Source organism: Rhyacophila brunnea, unplaced genomic scaffold (genome assembly GCF_057557595.1).
Source record: "Rhyacophila brunnea isolate RB1 unplaced genomic scaffold, BYU_Rbru_1.0 scaffold_8, whole genome shotgun sequence".
Taxonomy (NCBI): Eukaryota; Metazoa; Arthropoda; class Insecta; order Trichoptera; family Rhyacophilidae; genus Rhyacophila; species Rhyacophila brunnea.
This window is the reverse complement of record NW_028233350.1, coordinates 9,323,830-9,349,659: the sequence shown is the minus strand read 5'-3', so window position 1 is coordinate 9,349,659 and position 25,830 is coordinate 9,323,830. Positions and strand designations below refer to the sequence as shown.

Below are 25,830 nucleotides of genomic sequence, written 5' to 3'. Positions count from 1 at the left end.
ATACTGTCACTTTGTAGTGGTCAATTTGTACATTATTACTACAAAGCCATCCACAAAAAATGATTAAATTTTCAACGTACGAGTATCTAGAGATAAAAGTAAAACGAGTTTCGAGAAGATTTCATTTAGTAGAAAATAGACTCTAGCAATTAATTATGAAATAATATTATAAACAAAGAGATTGAAAACCATAGAACAACCAACCTCTTTGATCATATAAATCTTAAGTATTTACAACTCTTGAATTTTTTACATAAAATGTTGTCATATTGAAACAACACGGGTTTCATTTATAAATAAAAATATATCAAGTAGGTACCTAATAATCAATATGTTCAATATATTTTTGGGTTGCGTGTAATAATAATATTTGATACTAACTGCCCGATACTGTTTCCAATAGAAGACGACGTGGATAATATCGCCGTGTAGCAAGCACTTGCTGTTTGGTAAGAATATACTTTACATGCTTGTGAACAGTTCCCTGTTACTTTAAAGATGCATCGTTAAATTTAATATTGACACATGCATAATCCATAAGAATCTAAGGACAACAAAACTGGGCTCATTCATTTGTTTAAAAAAACTCATTGAATATTCGGTAGGAATAATGTATTCCAAATTTGAATTGTTGGCATGAAAAAACCCATTTCAAAACTCCATGTATGGTTTTGATACAATATTATGACGGTGCGTGAGATAAGTCAACGCTTGATTGATAAGACAGGTTAGTACCATTCAACAAGGTACCTGAGACAGCAAATAAGAATATAAGTCAAGAATCTAAAAAATCTATCTATATTTAGGGACAAATAGTATTTCAATATTTTTATATTTATTGATTTATTGCTTTATATATTATAATATGTAGGTACTTATATCGTTTAATTTTACACATATTGTCACTTATTTGGTTTTACTCATTAAAATTATTATTTTTTCTCTAAGTATAAGATATTATTTTAATTCTCTATATAATTCTCAATTATTATTTTTTTAGAATTATTAATAACCATGTCCTTGCTATTTCGTTCAAGGTGGTTGTTAGTATATTTAACAATCACATACACCCAGGCATTGAGAAAAACATATAAATATTGTTTCCTCGTCAGGAATCGAACCCAGAACTCTCGGGTGGGAGGCCAGCGCCTTGCGCATTGCACCACGAGAGCCGCCCATAATTCTCAATTGTAATATTATAATTCGAGTATTATATAACTATTGCTTTGCAATAAGAAAATAAAGAAATGCTATATTAAGTATTTATATTATACTTGCTGAAGTACCCGGCTTTGCACAGGGTCGCTTCGTGGTAATATTTATCTTAGATATTTAAAAAAGAATAAGAGGTAATTATTTTTTTAATATTAAAATTTCTGTGTAATACAATAAGGCAATATGAAAATAATTCTAATAGGAGTAAAGGTCAAACAAAAGAACACTAAATTAAAATCGAATCCAAAATATGAAAACGTTATTAATGTTATTAATATATAGTAAAAAAAAAAATGAAAATTAGATTGAACAAACAAACAGCAAAATTTGTATTTTATATAACACTAATTTAGAAGCCTTTGCAGGTGTGCGCACAACAACTGACAAAAGTTTCATCGCAATCGGATGAATGGTATAGGAACGCATACGAATAGAAGAAAAAGATGTTTTTCTAATTCAAAAATTTTCGAGGGCATGCGCACGACCACTCACCAAACTTTCATTGCAATCGCATTAATGGTATAAGAACGCATACGAATAGAAGAAGAAGAAGATGTTTGTACTAATTCAGAAACCTTTGCGGGCGTGCGCATAACAACTGGTCAAAATTTCATCGCAATCGGATGAATTGTATAAGAACGCATTCAAATAGAGGAAGATATAGAAGAAAAGCAAGAAAAAAATGATTGTATCAATTCGCAAACCTTTGCGGGCGTGAGAATAACACTTGATCAAAATTTCATTGCAATCGGATGAATGGTATAAGGACCATACGAATAAAAGAAGATAGAATGAAGAAGAAGAAGAAGATGGTTGTACTATTTTAGAAACCTTTGCGGGTATTACCACAATAACTGCCGAAAGTTTCATCGCAATTGGATGAATGGTATAGGAACCATACGAATAAAAGAAGATATAATGAAAAAGAAGAAAATGAAGTTTTTTCTAATTCAGTAACCTTTGCGGGTGTGCATACAACCACTTACCATAATTTCATCGCAATCGGATGAATGCTATAGGAACGCACACGGGACAGACAGATAGACAGACAAATAGGCATACAGATATTCATTTTTATATATAAGATATACCCTTTACTCTTTGCGCAAGTGCAAGCAATAAGTTCCCAAAGTTTTATCGCAATCGGATGAACGGTATGGCAGCGCATAAAATACGAACAGACAAACAAACAAACAAATATTGATTTTTATATAGTAGTATAATGTTATCACAATATAAATAGATAAAATAAGTGCATTTAATTTACTTTGTATATACAATATATTACGTATGTATAATAATCAGGAAATGTCCATGACGTAGTTATTATTCTGACATTGAAAAGCGATTAACATAATTAGCATTATCATAATATGACAATGCAAATTATGTTAGTATAATTATTATTAAGTGCGCGAAGATCAGATTTTCTCAATATCTGACTATAATAATTTTGAAATATTTATTTAACCATGGGAATTTATTGAATATATTAATACTGATGAAAATGCTACGCGATAGTTTCCCTGATCTGAGTCACTTGCAGGAAACGTCTCTACATACTCTGTTTTTCATAATATTTCTTTCTAAATTGTTCAACTGTCATCATAGAGGTCTTCCAATTCAACTTTTTCTTCTGTTATATTAAATAAGTAATTCTTGGGTGGCATGGTGTCTTACATCCTTGATATGGTGGCTTACCATAAGGCAGTGATGAAGGGTGGAGGTAGGCTGTTAAGATCCGACATGAAAATTGCACACTAAACTTTGTTAGTCAAATGTATTTTGTTTTCATTGAACCAATACTACAATGTATAGAAAGTGTTTGTTAGTTTATAAATTTCAATTAAACCCTGCCCAATCCAAGATAATCGTAAAAAAATATCTAAAATTATAGCATTAAACCATAAATCATTTTAGATATTTTATAGATAGAAGAATATTTTTTATAAATTATGGCTTGGGTAGGCAGAACTTAATGAATAATTAACATAATTAACCAACAGCGTCTGTAATATAGTGTATTTTTAATTTAACGAAAAAAATAAGTATGACTGAAAAAGTGTGCACTATTTTGGTCGGATCGCCCATAGCATACCTAAAATATGATGGCTTGGTTTAGGCAGGGCTTAATTGAATTTTAAAAACTAACCTGCACCATATTCTGCAAATTGTAATGAAAACAAATTTGTATGATTGACAAAGTTTAGTGTGCACTATTTATGTTGAATCTTAACAGCCTACCTCCACCTTTCACAACTACCATATGGAATTGCCCTACAATTGATACAAAAGGTTAATCACAGTATAATGCATTATACATAGTTCATGACTGTACATTCTTCCTCTGATAGCTATTTGATAGTACACCATTTAAATTTTTGAATCATAAGAGTGGTAAACTTCAAAACCATCCTTTATTTAAGTATTATTTAACTGAATTAAAAATATATGTATATGCTAAAGCTAAACAAGCTAATAAGTATCTTTTTTGGAATATATTATTATACATTTTCAATTAATAATCACCTGATGTACAATATATACGTTTGGTACGTTATTATGTTCTCTCAATTCTTTTCAATGGCATGGAAGTATGGATGCTAAACCAAAAGATGTCACGGAGACTTGAAGGTTTCGACATGTGGCTGTATAGACACATCCTCAAAATTCCTTGGACTGACCGGGTGACAAATGTTGAAGTTCTTAATCGAATGAGGAAGGACCGAAAAGTTCTACGTAGTATCAAAACCAGGAAACTACAGTACCTCGGCCACATTATGAGAGGACAAAGGTACTGCATTCCCCAACTTGTCATTCAAGGAAAGATCAACGGTAAGTGTAGCAGAGGACAGCGCCGCATTTCGTGGCTTAAAAACCGTGATTCGTACGAGTGCAGTTCCACTGAACTGTTCCGGGTAGCAGACGACAAAGACAAGATCGCCTCGAAGGTGGCCGACCTCCGCTACGGGATGGAACAATAAGAAGAAGTACAAAAATAGACTAAATACTGAAGTCCAAATTAATTTATCTGCTATACAATAAAATGATTCGGTGTCTTTGTTCGTTCTATACAAGTAACAAATAACTTCATATTTTAACATCGATGTTAATTCAGCTCGATATATTTTTTGAAAATTCTCTAATGGTACGTATACAGATAAAAAATGTACAAGCTTATATAAGGCCATTACTTGAAACATTAAGTATACAAAACGAGCATATAAAATTACGCTTTAGTCTTACGCCATTAGGCACGTTTTTTATAATCTTAATATTCGCTTAAGATGGTGATAGTAGGGTAAAATATTTTATGGCTCTATGATAGACATGAGTTTACCATTATAGAATATATGGAAATGGGAAATTATACGTTATTTACAATGTTTTTCATAATGTATACATTTCCAGTTTTTAAATAGATATTACATAATTATCTATTCTAAAATTGAAAAATCGGATGTACCTACTCGTAAGATAATTTTATAGGCATTCTACATTATTCAAAATAGGGAAAAATGTAGAATAATGCGACTGTTTTTTGTACATGCTTAATAGATATTTTTATATTGTCCATTTATTATCACTATCAGAGTATTATTATTCTTACACTTCCATATTTATGTGTTTATAATTAAGTTTTAAGGAATCCTGATTAGAGAGCTTTTACCTCTAAAAATAGGGTTGAACACACGACTTTACACAATGATATAATTTCGTAATTTTTCATTAAGAAGCCTCCATGCTTTTACAAACAGTTAAAAATGAATACGTTCATCATTAATTTCCATAAAAAAATGGACACCCGACCGTTTACATCTAGAATACATAATAATATATGTATGGTTAATAAAAAATGTTCCGCTGGGTGTAGTATCTCATCTTCAATCTATCTTAGTTATTTTTTAATTATAACAATTTAGTACGTGGGTATAACTAATATTTGGAGTGATCCTAACACCGCTTAATAATACATATTTGATTCATTGATTTAAAATACAACATACAATAGCCTAGTACCAAAATTAAAGCAATTTGCGAAGAGCTTAAAAAATAAAAAAATTACTAGTTAATTTTGTCACATTTAGATAGAATGCACATATCTTAATTAATAGAGCATATTAGCATAAATCCAGTGAATGCGGCTTTGTCTAGGCATCGTATTAAAAAAATATATATTAATGAATCTCATTGATTAAAATTTTTAAATATATTTTAACTAAGTACTTATACGATAAATAATACTCTTATATTTTAAATAATACCAAACTTATCATTTTATATGCATAATAGATGCCAAACTACTTATAAAATGTATTAAAATATTAAAACGAACAGTGTCCATTAGCCTTCTCAGCCAGGTAGGAGGAAAGTGGCATAGTGCTTTTCAACATTTATATAACGTATCGACTGAAAACTGCTACTAAGTAAAAGTCAATGAAAAAATACCGCCCAGCCCACAGTGCACTCATAAACCATAAAGTTTCGAAACGAGTTGGCACCGATGCCTGGCGAACGCGACGCCGAAATTTGTACGCGAACTTCTTTCGTATGTTTTATCGCCATTTTTCTGGCGATACTGTCACCGTGAAAAAGCCGTCTCGATTTTATGAGAGTCTTTTTTTTTTGTTTTGTGTCTTACGGCTGCCGTGAGAGTCGCTTCGAAAGCTTTCAACTGCTGGAAAAGCACCCGTTGAACTTTTTTTTCAATGAAAAAATGCATAAGTAAAAATTTCCAGTTTTTAATATATTTTCTTCTACACTTGTAAATTAATTCAAGATATACTAAACAAAAACATAAGTTATATTAATAATACTCCAAACGTATACAAGAGTGTTTAATTTTCCAACTTTACATAATACGCGAATAAAATCAAATTAATTATGTGTGTCTTTAACAATTTCTACAAGCCACTAGTAAAGCTTATTTTTGAGATCTTCTTATATTAATTTATAAGTAGGTATTAAAATCGAAGACTTATATTTTCATAATAAATTTATGAATAATTTTTAAATATTAAGTATTGATTAATATTAATGTCTCTTGTCAAACTTAATTTTCAAACCTTGCTTTTTTTAAATAAACAGTGTATTTTGATCATTCTTTAAAATAATTTAATTAAATATATTTTAACAATATTTCCAATATTATTTTAATGAAAATAGTATTCTTTATTTTACTAGATCAATGAACATGGTGCCAATAATTGAACGCATGCCTGGGACTAAATTGAGTAAATAAACTTTAATAGTGAAATATGCGATTAAAACATCTGCAAGACTGTTTTTGCCATTCTGTTTTTAAATAATCACTTATTTATCACTTTTTTTATATAAAACTTCACATCTTTTTTGTGTGATGATAATTTTAGTACCTATTTTAAAAAGTGATAATTCGGGCAAAAGTATTACATTATAATCATTATACATTTTCATAATGTATGCCCATGTGATAATATATTCCAATTTTAAGAATTAAATGACTAAGTAAAACAGTTACATTATTGAATCTAATTATAAATCTAGTTCATATAAAAACTGGTCTCAACAATTTTTTAGATTCAATATTATCATTTTAATCCTTGGCAATTCAATTATTGTTTTTTTAACACAATAATATTTATTTTTATTTATTAAGTTTTTTTTATTCTCTAGTACACAATTAATATGGTTTATAAAGAGATTTATTTATTGATAAAATCGGGAAATAAAATCTTTTTGGCATTAAAAAAAAATACAGAATAATGATTATTTGTTCACAAAAATTCTCTATCCATGATATTAAAACTTCATTTTTATTGTAGGTACATAACTAATATTTTTAAATAAACAATATATACTAATAAGTAAGATTTACATAAAGTTTAATCACTATTTTTGCTCCCAAGTTGAACTTTTATATACTCCAGTAATGCATTGTATGTTTTACTGAGTCTGACTGAAAGAATTTTAAAGGCACATAAATAAACAATCAAGGTGCTTATCTGAATTTCATCTTCTACGGTTGTTTAAAGATTAATATTTTAATCCGTTAAATTGTATTGCGATCAAAAGATTAGTGGCAATATCCTAAGAGTATTATAGTGTTTAAGGAAAAAACATTATTTTAATGATTATTTGTTCACTAATCACAATTTCTTTAAATAATGTAGTTATTAAAATATTCTTTTCATTATTACAGAGACATCTGGAGTCAGCTGGGAAGAATGGTGGACTTATGACGGCATATCTGGTAAGTGTTATATTTAAAATTTTAATTACAATAATTGATACGTATTTATCGTATTTAATACCGACAACCAATATTAATATTATGTATTCGAAGAATTCTTTAGGATTAAATGAATTTTATTAAATATTAATATCTTCAAGATATTCCGCTTTTACTTGGTGGTATATTATGATAATTTATAAATTGTATCATTTCGTATTATAAATATTATAAAAAATACTTGTTTCGCATATACAGTGATATTTATTAAACATACTACCAATATTATGTACTATAATAAAAATTAAGAAACAGGGACAATGATATTGATAATATTTTCAATTTGCATTTATTGAGTAGAGAGGATGACGATTTTTAATAGAAAATTATAAGGAACAGTTTGAAATAGGCAGTTTATAGTATTTATATTTACTTCTAGAAACTTTAATCTTTTAGAACACTTTAAAATAATATTTATTCACGTGTGTTTTAAGGCTGTTTATTGATAGAATTTAAACATCGTTCTCTTCGTAATACAATAATTAAAGCAACCGCTTAATGATTTAACCAGCATTGAATCCTTCCAATATATTATATAAGTCCAGAACAGTAGTGGCAAGAAAATTCATAAATAATGTCATTACATATCTAAAAGTTTATTTTTCTTTTAGGGACTTGGATCTGTGTGAAAATATAAAATTAGAAATTTTAGGGTCCTTGCAAGCTTAGCCTAAATATAATCTGTATACTATATCATAAATAAAATATAATGTCATTATGATACCTTGCATTATCCCGTCTTTTAAATTATCATCATAGTATACATAAAATATTATATTTATACCATAAACAACTATTATTGACAACGTCAGCGGGTTAAAATTAAGAATAATATTAAAGGTAATAATATTTGGTACATCTATAGTCCTTGCTTACTTCCAATATTTAAAATTATAATTTTTTGGCAACGCGTGCAATATATATTTAGTTATCATCTAATTTAACATTATATTTTAAAAACTATTCGGTAAAATTTTCAATAGAGTTTGTAATTATCTTATTGAAAAAAGTTTCTTTTAAATTGATCTAAACTAATTAATACAATTATTTGCGTGTCTGAATGTTTCTGTTTTTTAAATTATAAATAAAACATTTTTACATTACTAAAATCGATGAAACTTATAATATATACATATTATAAAATAATATTGTTGGTAGCGGAACTTTGTTCTAAAAAAATATTTTTTTTTTGTTAATAACGGTAAATTTAAAATATTCCTATCTTACTATCGGTTTCCAGACAAAAAAAAAACGTTGAAAACTTATCGTTGAAAAATAATCGTTGATTTACTTTACAAAATGATTTATATTGAATGGTTTATTAATCAATATCTCAAAATAAACTCTTGATTATCGACATCTTAAAAGAAACAAAATAAATCGATTATTAAAACAAAAAAAGCGCTCGCCTGTCAAATATTAAATATTATTAATTACCTACGCCAAATTAATACCGTATACTTCCTCTCTTTATTGTATAAACATGAATTTCTGGTTCTATATTATAATATTTCATGTGTCTGTCGGTGATAATATTAATTATGATTATTGGTATTCCAATGATAGATATTTTACATACAGTTAAAAAATTACGTGTATGAAAAGTTATTGAAACTTGACGCACCAATAGTCTATTACTTATCTTTCAAAATTATCAACCGATGATATCCAATTTGCATTAGTGAGTCTTTCATACATCCATATGTACCCACTCTACAAAGCATTTAATTAACTAATTGCACGAATAGACGTACACAAAAGACTTGTGGTGAAGGCTCGGTTTAGTACCTGGACTCACTAGCGTGATATATCAGCGACACATCAGAGCTTGCATCCCTTGTAGGTGGTCTGGTAATTCGCGCACCATTGTGGATGATGCATAGGGGAGGTTTTCAATTAAAAAGACGATCTTGATAACAGATCCATTTATTTTCACAGACAAATGAAAACGGATTCCTTTAGGGTGGACTAAAGTTAAATCTCCTAACATTATATTAGTCTCTCCATCTAAGCCCGAAAACAAAAGTTTTTTTTTAATAAATACCTTCCATACTGAAAACAGTAAAGAATAAAATAGAAAATACGTTCAATATTCTTAGACTTTTAGATTTTAATACACATCTGTTTATTATATTATTTAATTTTTGGTTTTACGTTCCACTTTTATAATCGAATCTTTAAACCTCAAGTGAAAGAGAAAAATGATAAAATACTAATTCTTCGAAACAATGAAAAACCATATTATATTATAGTAAGACATCAAAATAAACATCATTTACCTGAAATGATACACCATTGAATAAATGCCTCTCTTAGCCAATTCTATTCGTATTTGTCCTGTGCGTTGTATGTGGTGACGTTCTGCCGTAGAACTTAACTATTTTATTGATACAATGGCCTATGCGTATACATATTGCTTGTTATTTTATTATCAAATTATGTCATTATTAATTCTTACGGTATAGACGTATCCTGGGCAACATTATGTATTGAACCTCTCTCTTATTCGGGTTTTCCGTATTGAACGCATAATAAAAATAATACTATCAACCGAGGGTACTTGATTTTTTAATTTTAAATTCTAATTGATTTATGTTTTAAACTAGTTATCTTTTTTTATCTAATCTAGTTTTATGTCATACCTCTCGATGTCTCAAAAACAACTAAGATGAAATGATATAAGTTTTAAATAAATTAGAGTATTATAATAATATAGTATTTGATTACATAAAGTGCTTAAAATTTTGCGTTATATGCACAGATTAGACAGCTACTACGTTTTTAAAGACGCCATTAAACATAACATTCGTTGTTATTTGTAATTGAGACATTTTTATAATTTTGTATTTATTATGTATTATGGCGCATTGGCCAATCGCTGTAATGCCGTAATACTCTTTTCCTAAATAAATAAATAAACTTATATATATAAATATACAATTAATAGACACCTACTTGTTGTTCCAGGTGAATACAAGAGTAGGAATAATTTATTTTTATTATAAATTATTCCAAATATAATATTTTAAATGTTATACCAGAAAAAAATAACTACGTAGACTGGTGTCAAAATTCTTGCATCAGTACACGCAACTCATTTAAATGTTAGTATCATTAATTTCAAATGACACTAACACCGTTGCAAAAGAATCTTCTGTGCTCTACCTATCTAACTTATTTTCCTAAGAGACAGTGCAAATTCGAGTGTTAATTATAATTGTATATAAAAATCCTCCTGTTATTTAATAGTTAATTTTCTTGGTTTATTTTTTGCAAATTTTAGTCAAATGTTTTTATTTACTGTCTAGATATTGAACTAATTCGATAATTTTTCTTTGAAAATCAGTATTTTATGCATAATCAATATAATTAGTGTATTAATTATATTCCAGTTATTAGAGTCTTACGATACTGAATTACGCTTGCATCCTTACTCTCTGTAGGGGGTGTAAAGTAGGGGCGCGAAGGAACAGTCCTACAACCCCGCAGAGCTGCGCCGTGTCACGTCAGGTGCGGATAGCAGATTTATGTCCCGCCGAGCCGGTACAGCCTTTGTAGGCTTTAGCGGCAATATGGGAGGGTGGAATACGACAATGGCTCGAAGATGGCGGAGGCATTTAACCGGTTAATCAGAGCACGCTGTAAATAAGAAACAATTTGAATAACTTTGCGTCGATCGCTACCTTAATTAAGTGTTCATACCGTGAGAATTTACGCGCTCCGCTAATTTACTTGCTCCGAATGTGAAGTATAATAAATCCCCGGATTTAATTACTTACTCATAAATCAATCGTATAACAATTATGCAGTGAAGATAACGCTCCATACTGCCCTATTAATTACTAAAGAGAAGGGATTGCAATATCAGTATTCCATTACTGGGATTTTAGTATTTATCGATACTGAAATACCAAAAAAAAAAATCACTGTTCATTGGCAACTCATTTATTATTCGATTTATTTATCTTTGTGTCTAGCAAACAGGTCGCGTTGATTTGAGGAATAAAATTTCATTGCACCCAAATCTTTTTCACTTAGGATTTCCATATTTGACAATGATAAAAAGATGAAGTAGGGCTTTGTCTTACGCACTTTCCGGGTCTTTTCGGATGTTACGGTACAAAAAATTCTCTATAACTCCTTAATTAGAAGCAATCTTGAGAGTGGGTATATCGTTTGGGTCTCGCATCAGTTGAATTACGGCCTTATGGTGGAGAGGGTCCAGAAGAAATTTTTGAGACTTCTTTACTTTCGGCTGTATGGATTCTATCCGTAGCTCTATCCGACTGACTTTATTTTAGATATGCTTACATACTGTAGCTTAATATTTAGAAGGGATTTTTATTTAGCTACATATTTTTTCCAACTTATACGCGGCGTATTATTGGTGGTGTTGGCTTGTGTGTCTCTGATAATTATCTTAAGAATCGAGGGCATCCATTGTTTGTTCTCCCAAAGTACAGAACTAATCTGCCATTAATAATACCAATTAGGAGAGCAATAACTATGTTTAATGAAATCGCTTCGCATATTGATATATTCCAATTACTTGACTGTGAATTTAGGTGGACGTTGTTTTAAAAAAATTTAAGGGTTTTTAGGGTCTATCAACCTAGTTCACTCTGTATGCTTCAATCTACTTTTACCTTTGTTATTTTATTTCTTATTTTATTACTTATTGTATTATTAACTCACATTGCTCTGTATTTTTATTTGAAAAATTGTTAACACTTATTTTATGTATTGTCGTGAACACTTTAAATTTATAATTTGTTATGTTTATTATATGTGAAATAAATAAATTTGAATAATCAGCAACCTCCTCATAGTCAAATGCTATACGGAATCTCTGTATTTGATTGCCTGTGATCTCACAATACATACACGTGATCTTCTCAATTCTGAGTGTTTCTGTGATATATTTTAAACCAATAATATGTTCTAATTTTAACCATTTGACCATTTTTTATTTTTTGTTTAGAAAACAATCTAACTACTATTCATATGAAAATAAAGTGAATCGATTAAAATAAAAACATTTCCATTGTATTCCGTTTCATACCACGTTTTAAAATAAACTCTTCTAAGTATTTTTGCTTATTTTTTTCAATCACTCATAAAATGTGTTCCATAAAAAAGTATACAGTACTCGATTTTTAATTCCATATTCCATTTCCGGTAATTTGATCGATTGAAATTATAATGGCTTATATACACAGAGTGCCTGGCTTACCTACTTCAGAGGAATATTTTGCCTTTTGGACCGAACAAACTCGACTGAATTGCTTTGTTGTCAGGGATTAGGGCCTATTAGCATTGTTTGTATTAAGTATATTATAAATTTCTGTATATCGTTTTCACTCCATTGTATAATGCATTCCACATTGCCGTTATTCTGAACGAAATAAGCTATTTATAAAACACGAGCATTTCTACAAAGTATTTTTCATTATTTTTTGCATTCAATGTTTATTTCTTCATTTTGAAATATTTAAACATTCAAATATAATTGTATTTATATTCCAATTGTTTTATTTTATTTTATGTAATATGGTATTAAAAATGGATAATAAATTGACTGTTGTGTGTGAACGCATTTAATTAATTATTAAGTATAATATGTATTATCAAAAATTGTAAAGTTGGTAGTTTAATATGTTTTATCGAACATTACTTGTATTTAAACATAGGGGTGAATGTACATTTGTATTGTTGTATAATGCAATAATTGTTATATTTTAAATGTCATAGTTATAGGATATATATAGGCGGTTAATATTCTGAATACAACAGTTAAATTACATCTCTTCTTAACGCCATTTTGCTTTAGAAAATATGACTTTTTATGATCGTTTTTTAGAATATCATCGCAATACAAATAGGCTATAAAACATCGTATCATATTCTGTTTTAAATGTAGCCAAAATTAAATATTTTTTGCTGTTTTATCGTTTGTTGTAAAAAGTCATTATCATATTGTAATATCTGGTAAAAAAGTTGTACCTACGGGAATTTTATTACCTAAAAATAAATTCAATATCATTCAAGTTAAATATCTCAAACGTTTTTATTCATAATAATTATATCAACGATTCAAATTTCATTCAAAATAAATTTGTTTTAACGATTTTTCTAGTAGGTACTCGTAGGTAGATGTTTTTCTAAGATTATTCTAAACTATGTATGCTCAATAAATTATAGAAATCCTTGCGCTAATATCTGATAATCAATGTTAATATTGTTGATACTTTCACTTAAAATCTAACCAAAACCAATTTATGGAATATATTATATGGATTTGAATTCCCTTTGGTTGAATATTTTCATGATCTGTTCCTAAATTAGTCCAAAAAGAGGTTTATATTTTGCAAAAATTAAGTACTAATCAAATATAATGCTTTTCGTTTAAGGCCATTTAATAAATACAATAATAAATACCCATGAAATATTTACTTGGATAGTATAGATACTATACGCCCACAAAGGCCAAGCGGCTATCGCTTTGGCTTATAATGTCGTGAACCCCTGGTACGAATCCTGTGTCTAGCAAAATACTTATATTGTTTTTCACTGTGTGTTTGGAGTTTAGAGAATAGGTTAAGCAAGTGGCTAACATTGATTTCTTAGTACACTTAAATTTCTATGTTTATTATCAAAGATGTAAAACGTATTTTTGTGAACTTTTTCAGTTAATACTCGTAATTAAAGCTAACTTTACTATTATATACTTAAAACCGTCCTAGTTTTACACATATTAAATTATAATGTGAAACATAAAAGTGTGTTTATAAATTAATTAATTACCTTCTAGCGGAAAAAGAGTTTAAAATACTTTTTTTAATAATTAATTAGTAGTACCTATCTAGAATAAACTGTCCCCAGTGTAAAGTAGTATTAGAGTGCTTTAAAATGCCGAAAATAAAAACCGACATATACATATTATTTTGCATACCAATATGTTATATACATATGGATCTTTATCGAGTTTATGGTATAGCTCATAATAAAGCTCGCCATGTAGTGTTTATTTTTATCTCGTTTTTATTTATTTTTATCTACTGCCAAATTACTGCTGGATCTCAAGAATAAATTTACTTTTGTATTATTTATAATTATTGTATGTAGGTACACGTTATAATGTCTCAATAGATGGAAAACGTCGAGCGTTTAATACAGCAACGCGTATATATTTTCAATATACTTTATATTGAAGGACGTTTATCTAGCAGTGGATTTATCCGGAGTGATGATGATAATGATATTAAATATGATAAATATAGAAACGCAATTTATATGACCAAGAGGAATAAAATCAGCTTAAGCCTCTATCTTTCAATAGGTATATTGTTGTTGAATTGCACCGTTTTTAATTTGATAGAATATTTATTTCGGTTGATCATTAAATGTGATGTTAAGCCAATTCTGACGTGAAGTTTTTCGTATAAACTTGTGAAAATTTTTAGGCAATATAAGGATGGAAAAAAAACAATTTACATTTTATTTTAGTTATTTATAAAAAAAATCAGAAGACTGTGAACAGTAACTATAAAAAATTTAGCAGTCGGAATTTTGGAACAATTGTTCAACTGAAAGTTATTACAATAGATTAGAAGGAAGATACCATTTTTTTGCAATTAATCCGCAATAAAATGTCAATGTTTAATATGATATACTCGTACTATAAAATTGTCAATTTGTTTTAAAATATTACGCTATATTCAGGTAAAGATCTCTTCTGGAGCACATAAATCGGAATGAAAGAGTTAAAAAATCAACAAATTGGCGCTTAACGTATATTTTAATAAATATAATTAGAACAACATATTAAAACTTACCATTAAATGTGTCTATTCAGTCGAATGACTATGCAAGCCTTGTGTAGTACTTTTGCAACATTACGAAAGGGTTACTATTTCGTGCAAAAATTTATAAGCTTTATTCATTAAATAGTATTAATATATTATAAAATTAAATTTCCAAAGTTAAATGCTGAAACAAATCATAAATATAATTATTTCCACGCGTCTTGAGATTAACTGCCCAAATTACTGAACAAATACTTTTTAAGAACCACTTATGAAAATACCCATCTTATTGTTTCTGGGTTAAAAACAAATTAAACCATCTCGGAGCTAAATTCAGTCGTAAAGTCGTAGCGCAGTTATTATTTAGAGTAAAACTTTCCCTGTTTTGGGGGCCCAGTTTCCCCGCAGAATGTACGGCCAATGGGAAAAACGAGCCAAGAGGCATTCGGGACCGATCGGTAATGGGTGGACTGTTTAATGGGGAGTTAATGATTCATGGCTTTTATTATGCCTTGTATTTTACATTCCGGTATTGAATTAATTTTGCGTTAAATAAAACAAAGCGAAATATCATTTTTAGCGCCGTTTTATCAGCGAACAGTTAGGGTATCAGACATTTATTTGGACTATAAAGCAGTAATAAAAATTTTGAATTTTCATAATATCATTTTATTATTATTTAAGCGTCATTTAACCTGTTTATAGATATATGCCATTATGTTTAGATTTTAAAATAACGGGGTACATAGTCGTTTTAACAGAACTGTTATAAAATTATTGCATTATAAAATTTAATACACGGAAAGCTTTATGCGTTTTATCGTGTTATATCAAATAACTGCTATGAACTTGACTATTTTTAACTGAGTTTTTTTGTACTTGGTCCAAACGTTCCCAAATCTTTTCGATTCATGTCGCCCATCAGAAATTTTCCAAGGCGACCAAATTATTATTTTTATTTTCATCCAAAACCAAAGTAAACTCTTTACAAGATCGAAAGTAACCAGGCATGTAATGTCATTTACATAAAATTATGAAAATTTAATCCATTAAAAACTATATAATATATTTTGCAACGCCTTTATCCATTACATAGAATTAGCGATTTCAATACTAGTATCCCAGTATTTCTCGTTACCGAAATATTGGTTTTAAAAATTAGATAATACCAATATATTCGGTATTAAAAATGAAAAAAAAATGTATAAATTAACATAGAAGGTTTAACATGACTGTATTTTTGTCGGGTTACGCGATGTCTGGTTTACTTCCATTGCCCTTCTATACCATTGGAGACCAGCAATGGCAAGTGCGATTAAATAGTATTAATATAAAATTATATTAGTATTATCAATCCCTACAAAAAAAACTAAATAACTAAATTATATCAACCTATGTAGAAACAATGGTTTGCAAACTTTTTAATTTCGTGGTGTCCTCAGAATAAATAAATATTATTTAACGAGATCCAAAAATAAATACCAATTCCATAATCCATAGAAAATAACACAGCTATTTTTTTTAGTGAACGTTGAGTTTTGAGTGGTATATGGGTTTTATTATTATAGTCATCGCAAAAAAATAGTTTCGTCATCGCAAAGTTCACAAGTTTTCACTGAATTTTAACAAATCAGCAAAATTATTATTCCTTTATTGATATTCAACATTCGATTATATTATGTTGACAAATTTAATTATTTTAATGTACCCTCAGAATAAAGTTCAATAGCTTAACTATCTTTTTGTGCTGATGTCGAAAGTGACATAAATATTAGGTCGTGAACCCATGAACCGATGTGTCTTAAAATTTAAAGATTTAATAATTGTAAATAACTTTATAAAAATTATCGTTTAATATCCTAAGTGTAAAGAAAAAAATCGGGGGTGCACTATTATAGAAAACAAGAGAATTTATGAACGTGCGTTGGTGTAGTTCTTAGCAAAATTAGGGTATTTTACAAGGTTTTTCTTAGGTCGTTTTCTTATTTGTCCGGTGATTGTTTGTCCGGTACAAATCTTGCAATCGGTTTTTAACTAACTTCCCGACTAGCTAGACATTTGAAACTTTTAGAATATATCAGAACACGATACCAATGCATTCTTTTAATACTTTTAGCCATCTTTAAGTAGAATTGAATTCATTTTTAGTTATTTCTGTTTTGTATGAAAAGTTATTTCGATACCATTATTGGTTGCTAGGGGGTCCTAGCAATCAAATTATTAAATAATATATACGTGCGTTACTATGGAAATAAATATGAAATGACATTTCATTATTCAGTATTACTATCAAGTACAAATTTTTTTGATCGTTTAAGCTAGTCAAGTCAAGTTTATATGATTCAAATGAAAATTTAAAAACGTTGTATATAAAAAGTTCTTTTTATCTTGTAATTATTATGAAATTTGTTTTGCTTATTGACTAAAATGAATAGTTAACAAAGCACAACGAAAACGTGTAGATCGGTTGAGATCTCACACAGTTATACGTGCAAAATGGCCGCTGAAATTGTGAGTCCTCCCGCTTTCAGCCTAACACTTATCGTCAGGGACTTATTTGTCTATTTATTATTACTTTAACCAATAATTATAACGTAACACTTTTTGTAGATTATAACCGATCGCTTGGCAACAAAGCCGTGGGGTTGCTGCCAACAGTTGGTAAGTCGATTATGTAGGTACCATTTAGAGTTAACACCAGATTACGTATCATTGAAGTTAATGGCCTCACCAAATCACACCCGGTCTTAATCGGGCGTATCACGGGACCGTACGTTTGGTATGAAGCATAATTTTTTATGACTGGGAAAGTCTCAGGAGCAGATACCTAAGACTAAGGTCACCATGCACTCAAATGTGCTTTGACTGAATTTACATGACTTTAAGTTAAGATACCTACTCACGGGAGAGATGAGCACATAGAGGCAATATTAAATATCTAGCAATCTTATCTTTACTTGTTATTTACTTACTTCATTTTCAGACATACCAACTTTTGGCAGTGATGCCACTTACCTTTCCAAATACAAATATCTACCGTAGTTTCAAAAAAGTTACTAACAAAATAGTCCATTGAATTAATATTACTTGTAATTATTAATTTTTTAAATATTCTGCGGCGTCGAAAAAACGCAAACTTTGAAAACCTTTGTTCAAATATACATATTACATAAAAACTTACATTACAGTAGTAAAATACTTCTCTACAACACATATCAATGGCAAATATCTACTAATGATGATGTTATCAACGTACTTTTCAAGTATTTATCAAACAGACAGACAAAATGATATTTTAAATACTCCTTTGAATATTTAATCTCCAATCCCAGCCCTATATAGATTTGACCCAAATTTTCAGGGCCGACTCCCAAGTTGTCCAAAGGACTGAGGGTAACCAACCGTTGGCATTGCGTCGGACCACGATCCATGTTTAATGTTAAGTTGAAGCCTTTATTACTTACACTTCCTGCCGGGGTTTGTTTGCGTAATTAATGGCTTGTTTTGTTTCTACTAAATACCCAATAATTCCACACATTCCCTGCCATTGTACATACGCAATGGTTCGTATAACCACCGGGCATATATATATATATACTCGAAAGGGTGTTCGGATAATACCAATAAATAAATAATCAATAAAATATATAATAGTATAATTTTGTCATAAATCATAATATTATTTCCAATTTATTCACAGTTTACTTTGCAAAAAGAATTAAAGAGCGTTATTCATTTCATCATAGTTTAATTTATGAAATTAAAGTACTTATCTAATTATATAATCTTAAAAAAATATATCATTTTGAAAAGCTTCAGAAACATTACTTCAATAAAAAAGCTTTGAAAAAGCTGGGCCGAGTAGTATTCGAATTCACATTTTTCACTATTTGGATGAGTTCGCTTACCCTTTAAGCTACCGTTGTTCGAAGAAAAATTTCGCTAGAAAAAGCAATATTTAGCTTTATGGTTAAATATTTTTATTAATAATAATCTAACATTTTAAAATCTGATGTAGGTATATAACACATATATTTTTATTGTAAAAGAATTTTAAATAATAGCTGAAATATATATGTTTTAGGAAAAAATGTGCGTTATTAGTAATCAAATCGGTAGCTTAATCAGCTAAAGCTCATCACAGATGATGTTTTTCAAAATATGTTGCTATACTCATAGAGACCATTGTCTTGTCATGAGCTTACTAACAACTATAATAATATTAAGGACTTCTTCCTGTTTTTCTCCTTATATATTGGATTCGTCTTATGGCTTTTTATTATATTATGCGCTACTATTTACTTTTTTGATTTCCCTTATATTAAATTCATTCATTCACACATTCAAAATCATTTATTTTACATATTTATATATGACATGACATAAAAAATAAGTATTAACAATATTTATTATAAAAAATACAGTAATATGAGTAAAAATTACATGAAAATACACCAAATGAACTAAATAGATCCTATACTAAAAATAATATGTAAATCAACGTCCAGTTAAACTCACTTAAATATAATATATCAATATCTAAAGCTATTTGATTGACCACTGTTATTGCCCTCCCAATTGGCATTACTAATATCAGGTTGATTGTGCACCTAAGGATAACAAACCACCAATGTTCCTGATTTCTGAGATAATTATCAGGATTATACACATGTCAAAACTTCTAAAAATGGCAGAATTTCCATTTACATCACGTAAAAGCTAAAAAATATGATATATGGCTTAATGTATTTTTTTTTCAAATTATTATTAACCATGTTCTTGCTTTTTCGTAAAAAGTGGTTGTTATTAATTTTTGGACAATCACAAATACACAGGCTTTGAGGAAAAAACATAAATATTGTGTCCTCACCGGGATCAAACCCAGAGCTCGCGGGTGGAAGGTGAGCGCACGAATTACGCACTGCACCACGAAAGCCGCTTGGCTTAATATAGTTCCAAACTTTAAACTAAAGTCTTTAAACTAAAGTATGATCTATGATAATAATATGAAGAACTTAACCATTTCGTTATAGGCATACAGTAAAGTTGTACTAAGTTTTATGAGCTTTTTCATTTGGTAATTTGGGCAGATCAAATTATTGAAATAATAATAATATTCTGTAATAGCTGGATTTGGGTCGAAATCCCAAAGGCCGGAATCCCGAATGTCGGAATCCCGAATGTCGAAATCCCGAAAGCCGAAATCCCGAAGGCTAAAATCCCGAAAAATAAAAAAAATACAAACAGTAATAATTGCCATTTTTTGTGGGAAAATGGGTTTTTGTCTCTCTTGTAAATTTTGCGCAATTCAAGATAAGTGTTAAGATTGCGCAATTATTACTGTTTTTTATTTTTCGAGATTTCGGCCTTCGGGATTTCAGCGTTCGGGATTTCGGCATTCGGGATTTTGGCCTTCGGGATTTCGGCTTTCGGGATTTTGTCCGGCACCCATAATAGCTATCTTTGTAAGGTTCTAAAAATTAAAAAAAAGAATCAAGGCAGACTGTGTATTCAGGCCATGGCACTTAATTGAAAATTACGATGGTAGTGCTAGTTACCGATCACATATTCCATCGAAATTATTACCATTTATTTAAATATACAACAGCGACATTTTTTTACGAAAAATTTACTTGAAAAAATTAGTGAGCCTTGAGAAAGAAATTAAGTATAAGTATATAAAAATGCTTATAGCATACATTTACCAAATACCACATGATGAGAATTATATTTAAGTAATATTAATTGTCGTAATTATGTATGTTAAAATTAATTTATTTTAATATTGAGGGATAGGTGATATTATTATAATTATAGCACTTGAATTGCCTAACACATCAATGTTTATCCTACGTATGAAGCGGTATGTATGACCTTTTTGCGAGAGGTCGTCAATCAAACATAATGACAGCTGGCAATATTATTTTATTTAAGGCAATGTGTTGTAGGAAACTTTATATTTTAAGCATTTAATAATTAATATTTTAATTCATAGCAGTTTCAAAACATTTATTTAATAAAACTAATTTACACTATATTCTGTTTTACTTTTTAGTATCTAATTAACTAAGCAACTACTTAGTTGATTTTTCATTTTTTTTTAAATTACAGATTATGCCAACCCAAAAGATCATCTTAAAAAAATGTTGTGATTAAATTCTTCTTAAAATAAAAGCAAAGCAAATAATTCTTAAGCATCTTGGTTCTATGGTTAGAAACAAAAATACATAATAATAGTAATCAAGCAGGTAGTTATGGAAACAAGCGGGTACTAATTTGGTCTACAAAATCAAATAAAGTCTATAATAATTAATACTCTTCAGTCGTACATGGTGTGATCTGAGGAATCAGTAAGGGTACTGTCATTGACGATATCTCGATGGCTGTAGTTCCAAAAAAATCAATTTTATGTATCTTCTGTTAATATGTAATATGCATTTAATTACAATTTCAAATTGTGTAATACCTAAAATGATGTACTTACCTCTAGTTACTTATCCAACCATCCCTTCATATTATTTGCCTCATTACTGAGGATTGTTATCACTGATTTAAGTAAGATCACTCAGTAAGATGTATCTATAATATGTGAATTAAAATAATAAAATTATATAAGTGATAAAATATATGGTTAAACATAATTTTCATTTAAGTTATATCTGAACCTAGGTTCATGGAATTCTAATAAATATTCAAATATTGTATAATATAATGCACACTCCATAAAAACGAAATAATTAATTGATGTTTCGCTGAATTATTGATAACCAATATTGTTTTTTTTATAAGTAGGTATCTATCTATTTTTTTTAAGTTTGTAAATAAATATTCAGGTTCGAATCCTGTGTCTGGCAGGTACACATATTGTTTTTCAATTTTGTGTGTGAGTCAGGGTATGGACCTAATAAGTTTAGCAAGTGGCTGACATCCATTTCTCGTAAAAACAAAATCTGTTAATACAAACCTCTACTCTGTGGAGGCCCATATTATGATCCTATTAAGATCGCACATGGTCGAAAAAAAATATTTAATGTTTGTTTTCAATAGTATTATAAAGATATTTTTTGATACTCGATTTGACATTTTAAAAAGACGCAAAAATATTTTTATAAAAGTCGGCGTTCTAAATTTTGGTAGATATTCGGGATTTCAGCTGCTGTCGGGATTTTAGGATCTGGGATTTCGACCCAAACTATATTTATTCATATACTGTAAAACTGCTATGCCACCAACTTATCTATCATTTTTATTGGTCATACGGATCGGAAATCTTCGCCAATTGATTATTCATCGTCAATTTTCCGATATAAATATAAAATCGAACATGAATGCTATTAATTGTGATCAGTGAAGACGCTTGAAAGGTAGTGACATAAGAAACATAAAGATTGATTTATTTTAAGAAGACCTGAGCTAGGTTGTAGTAGCGAAGAGTATAGGTAGGCTGTTAAGAACCGACAAAAAAGTGCACATTATACTTTGTCAGTCATATTTATTTGTTTTTATTCAATTAAAAATACAGTTATTTAATAAATATATTTAATATATATTTTATTAAATTCAATTAAACCCAGAATATACTAAACCATAATAGTTTAGATATGCTATATCCGATTAGACAAAATCGTTCAAACTTTTTCAGTCTTACTTATTTGTTTGCATTGAATTGAGAATAAATTTTACAGATGTTGTTGGTTAGTTTATTAAAATTTTATTAAGCTCTGTGCCTAACCAAACCACAATCGATAAGAATGATTTTTTTATCTAAAAAATATCTAAAATAATGTATGATTTAAAGGCTTAGTTCAACGAAAACAAATACGTTTGACTGATAAAGTTTAGTATGCACCATTTATGTCGGATCTTAACAGCCTAACTACACCCTTCGCCACTGCTAGATTATCAAGCTATGGTTATAAGCAATTTATTCATCATGTAAGTTATCTCGATTGAAGGGAGGAACAGGGTAAAAATATAAAATTCTTTATCCCCTGGATTTAATACGTATTTACTAAATACACAACATATTATTTATTTTAGTTCATTATAAATAATTCATACCCGAATACCATGCATCATTAGCACAACCTTTGCACTACTCAGGGGGTAGATAGAAATCAATACTTGGCTTTAAAATAATATCAAAGTTTTCGAGAATTAATTTAAATCAACCATTGTGTTTCAACTTCTGACACATAAGTTACATCCCATAATAATATCATGTATGCTTCTTTGAGTAAACATATCTGCATCTGTACTACGGATGGGTTCAATAATCAAAGCCGCCACCATTCAAACAATTAATTTCGCTAACAAGAAACACACACTATAGAACAAAGAGGTTTGTGATCAGATTAATAGCTAAAGGGTGGTTAGCTTTCACACACAGAGCTGCAGGGGGTTTAAAATACATAAGGTTATAAATATTTAAATACGCACTTTGGTATCACATGTTAAAAATATCAATAATTCAATTTTTCATTGAAAAAACATTCAAGACAATTTATAAATAAAATAAATTTATTTATCCGATAGTATTGCAAGTGTATGTTAATAATGTTACTAGAGAAAGATTACATGTAATCTTAACTACGGTTATTACTATTATAATAGTACTAACAGATCTCCGATCATAACCAAAGCACCAGAATCTATTGAATGCTAATAAAGATACAAATATTTTTTTTTTGCTGATATCAAAACTATTCTTTGTTTCTAATTTATCCGTTATCGTAGATTGGAAACTGACTTACTTATGTTTTGTTAGTTTATTAATTTATAGATGCAGAAGATGGTTATAGTTAAGTTTAGAAAAAATATGTATTATTGAAAGATTTTAAAGCATGGGAACTCTAGCATATTATAGTATGTAAAAACAGAATATCATTTACGATTTCAGACATTCTTATACTCATACTAGCTATTTTCCAAATTATACGGATTAAAATCGTTATTTTGTATTTTAAGAAAATCAGTGATTTAAAGTTGATTAGGTATGTTTTATGAATATAGATATTATTATGAATAAATAATAAGCATGTAATAAAATCAGGAAGTCTTAAATAACCTGATAATAATATTTTTATTATTATTTATAATACTGTGATAATAATATAAACACTCAACATTACTAATGTTTATGGAAACTTATCACTGATATAAATAACTACAAGTTTATAATATTATCATGCTACACTGTACCAACTTGTTTTCTCATCAAAATTGGTTTTCTAAATAATTGTGTGGGCAAGTAATTATAACACCCATACATACATTATAACACCATTATTAACTGTTTATAAATGACAAGTATTAATAATTCAGTAAAATTATTTTGTTCAAACGAATTAATATCAAATGCATTAAAACAGTTTTCTCAGTGAATTTGATATTATAGTATATTTATGAGGTCCCAAAATAATGGCCGAAATGAATGATTTGAAGTAGGTTAGCAATCGTTAACTGAATAATTGATAAACTTTGCTTTAAAGATATTTGTGTTGTCATGATTTTATATCTATTCCCGTTTCTTATACTACTTTTCATTATAAAATTAATAATTTACGCATAATATACTGTTTTTCATAAGATATGACAGTGCTTAAAGATATTATTTTTTAAATATTTTGTCAACAATATATTTTTTTTTAGTATATCATTCATTTTTATCTATGAATGCCTCTTTTATTTCCTCCCAGGGTTGTCAATAACTAGTAAGTTTTTCGATACAGTGACAGTGACACACATGTGATTGTTTAGTGCCCTATTGGGTGGTACTACTGTATGACTGTATTATATAGTATAAGGTTTTCTTTAATAGTCGTTGCATCAATAGACTTAAGCCTTTGCTACTAGAATTTTACTTTTCCGTATAATATAACAACATCGAATATTATATTTTAATTCCTTCTAACGCAAAATTAATAAACCACACGTTTAAAGTGACAAAATTTTTCGTTTAATTTACATTTTTTTAGTGGCAGTATATTCAACCAATTTATAGAATGGTCAACTTGCGTTATACTGAGTTTATATATGTATCTTAATAATCTCATTGTATCCAATAAAATAATCTCGTTTTTATGCTAAATAAGTATAAATATTTCAAAATATCAACCTGTTTTGTTAATCAAAATTTAAATTCCAATTTATGCGTCGTATAAATAAGTAAGTAGGTTCCTAGTTAATTTTAAATCATATTTGACGTCAGATCATCGTTCCTTGGTTCCGTTTTACAGAATCGGTGCATTGTGATATTAAACAAGGGTAGGAATGGAATGATTCACTTAACACTTCCTTTCACTCATTCAGTTGTCTAAATTAGGATATTTATATATTAATGAAATTAGTACTGGCATAATAGTTGTTACACAAATAAACTTAATACTAGTTGAGCCAGCTGGCTCTCGCCAGTCTGTCTCGCTAGGTCTTGCAGACAGCTTTTCGTCATTATGACATTGTGTTGGATTTTAATATAATTTTAAAGTATGTATAGTTGTCCCTTCGGGATGGATTTTCATTCACGTCAGACAGTTTGAC

The 25,830-nt window shown here is 28.9% G+C and overlaps 1 protein-coding gene across 1 annotated transcript in view; it reads left to right on the top strand.

Annotated features, from left to right (window-relative positions):
• CARPB (Carbonic anhydrase-related protein B) overlaps positions 1–25,830 on the top strand; it is a 442,936-nt gene that overhangs the window by 151,328 nt on the left and 265,778 nt on the right. The window contains exon 2 of the mRNA XM_085958793.1: positions 7,397–7,447. Within this exon, the coding sequence (XP_085814919.1) occupies positions 7,397–7,447 (51 nt within the window). The remainder of the gene's footprint in view (positions 1–7,396; positions 7,448–25,830) is intronic.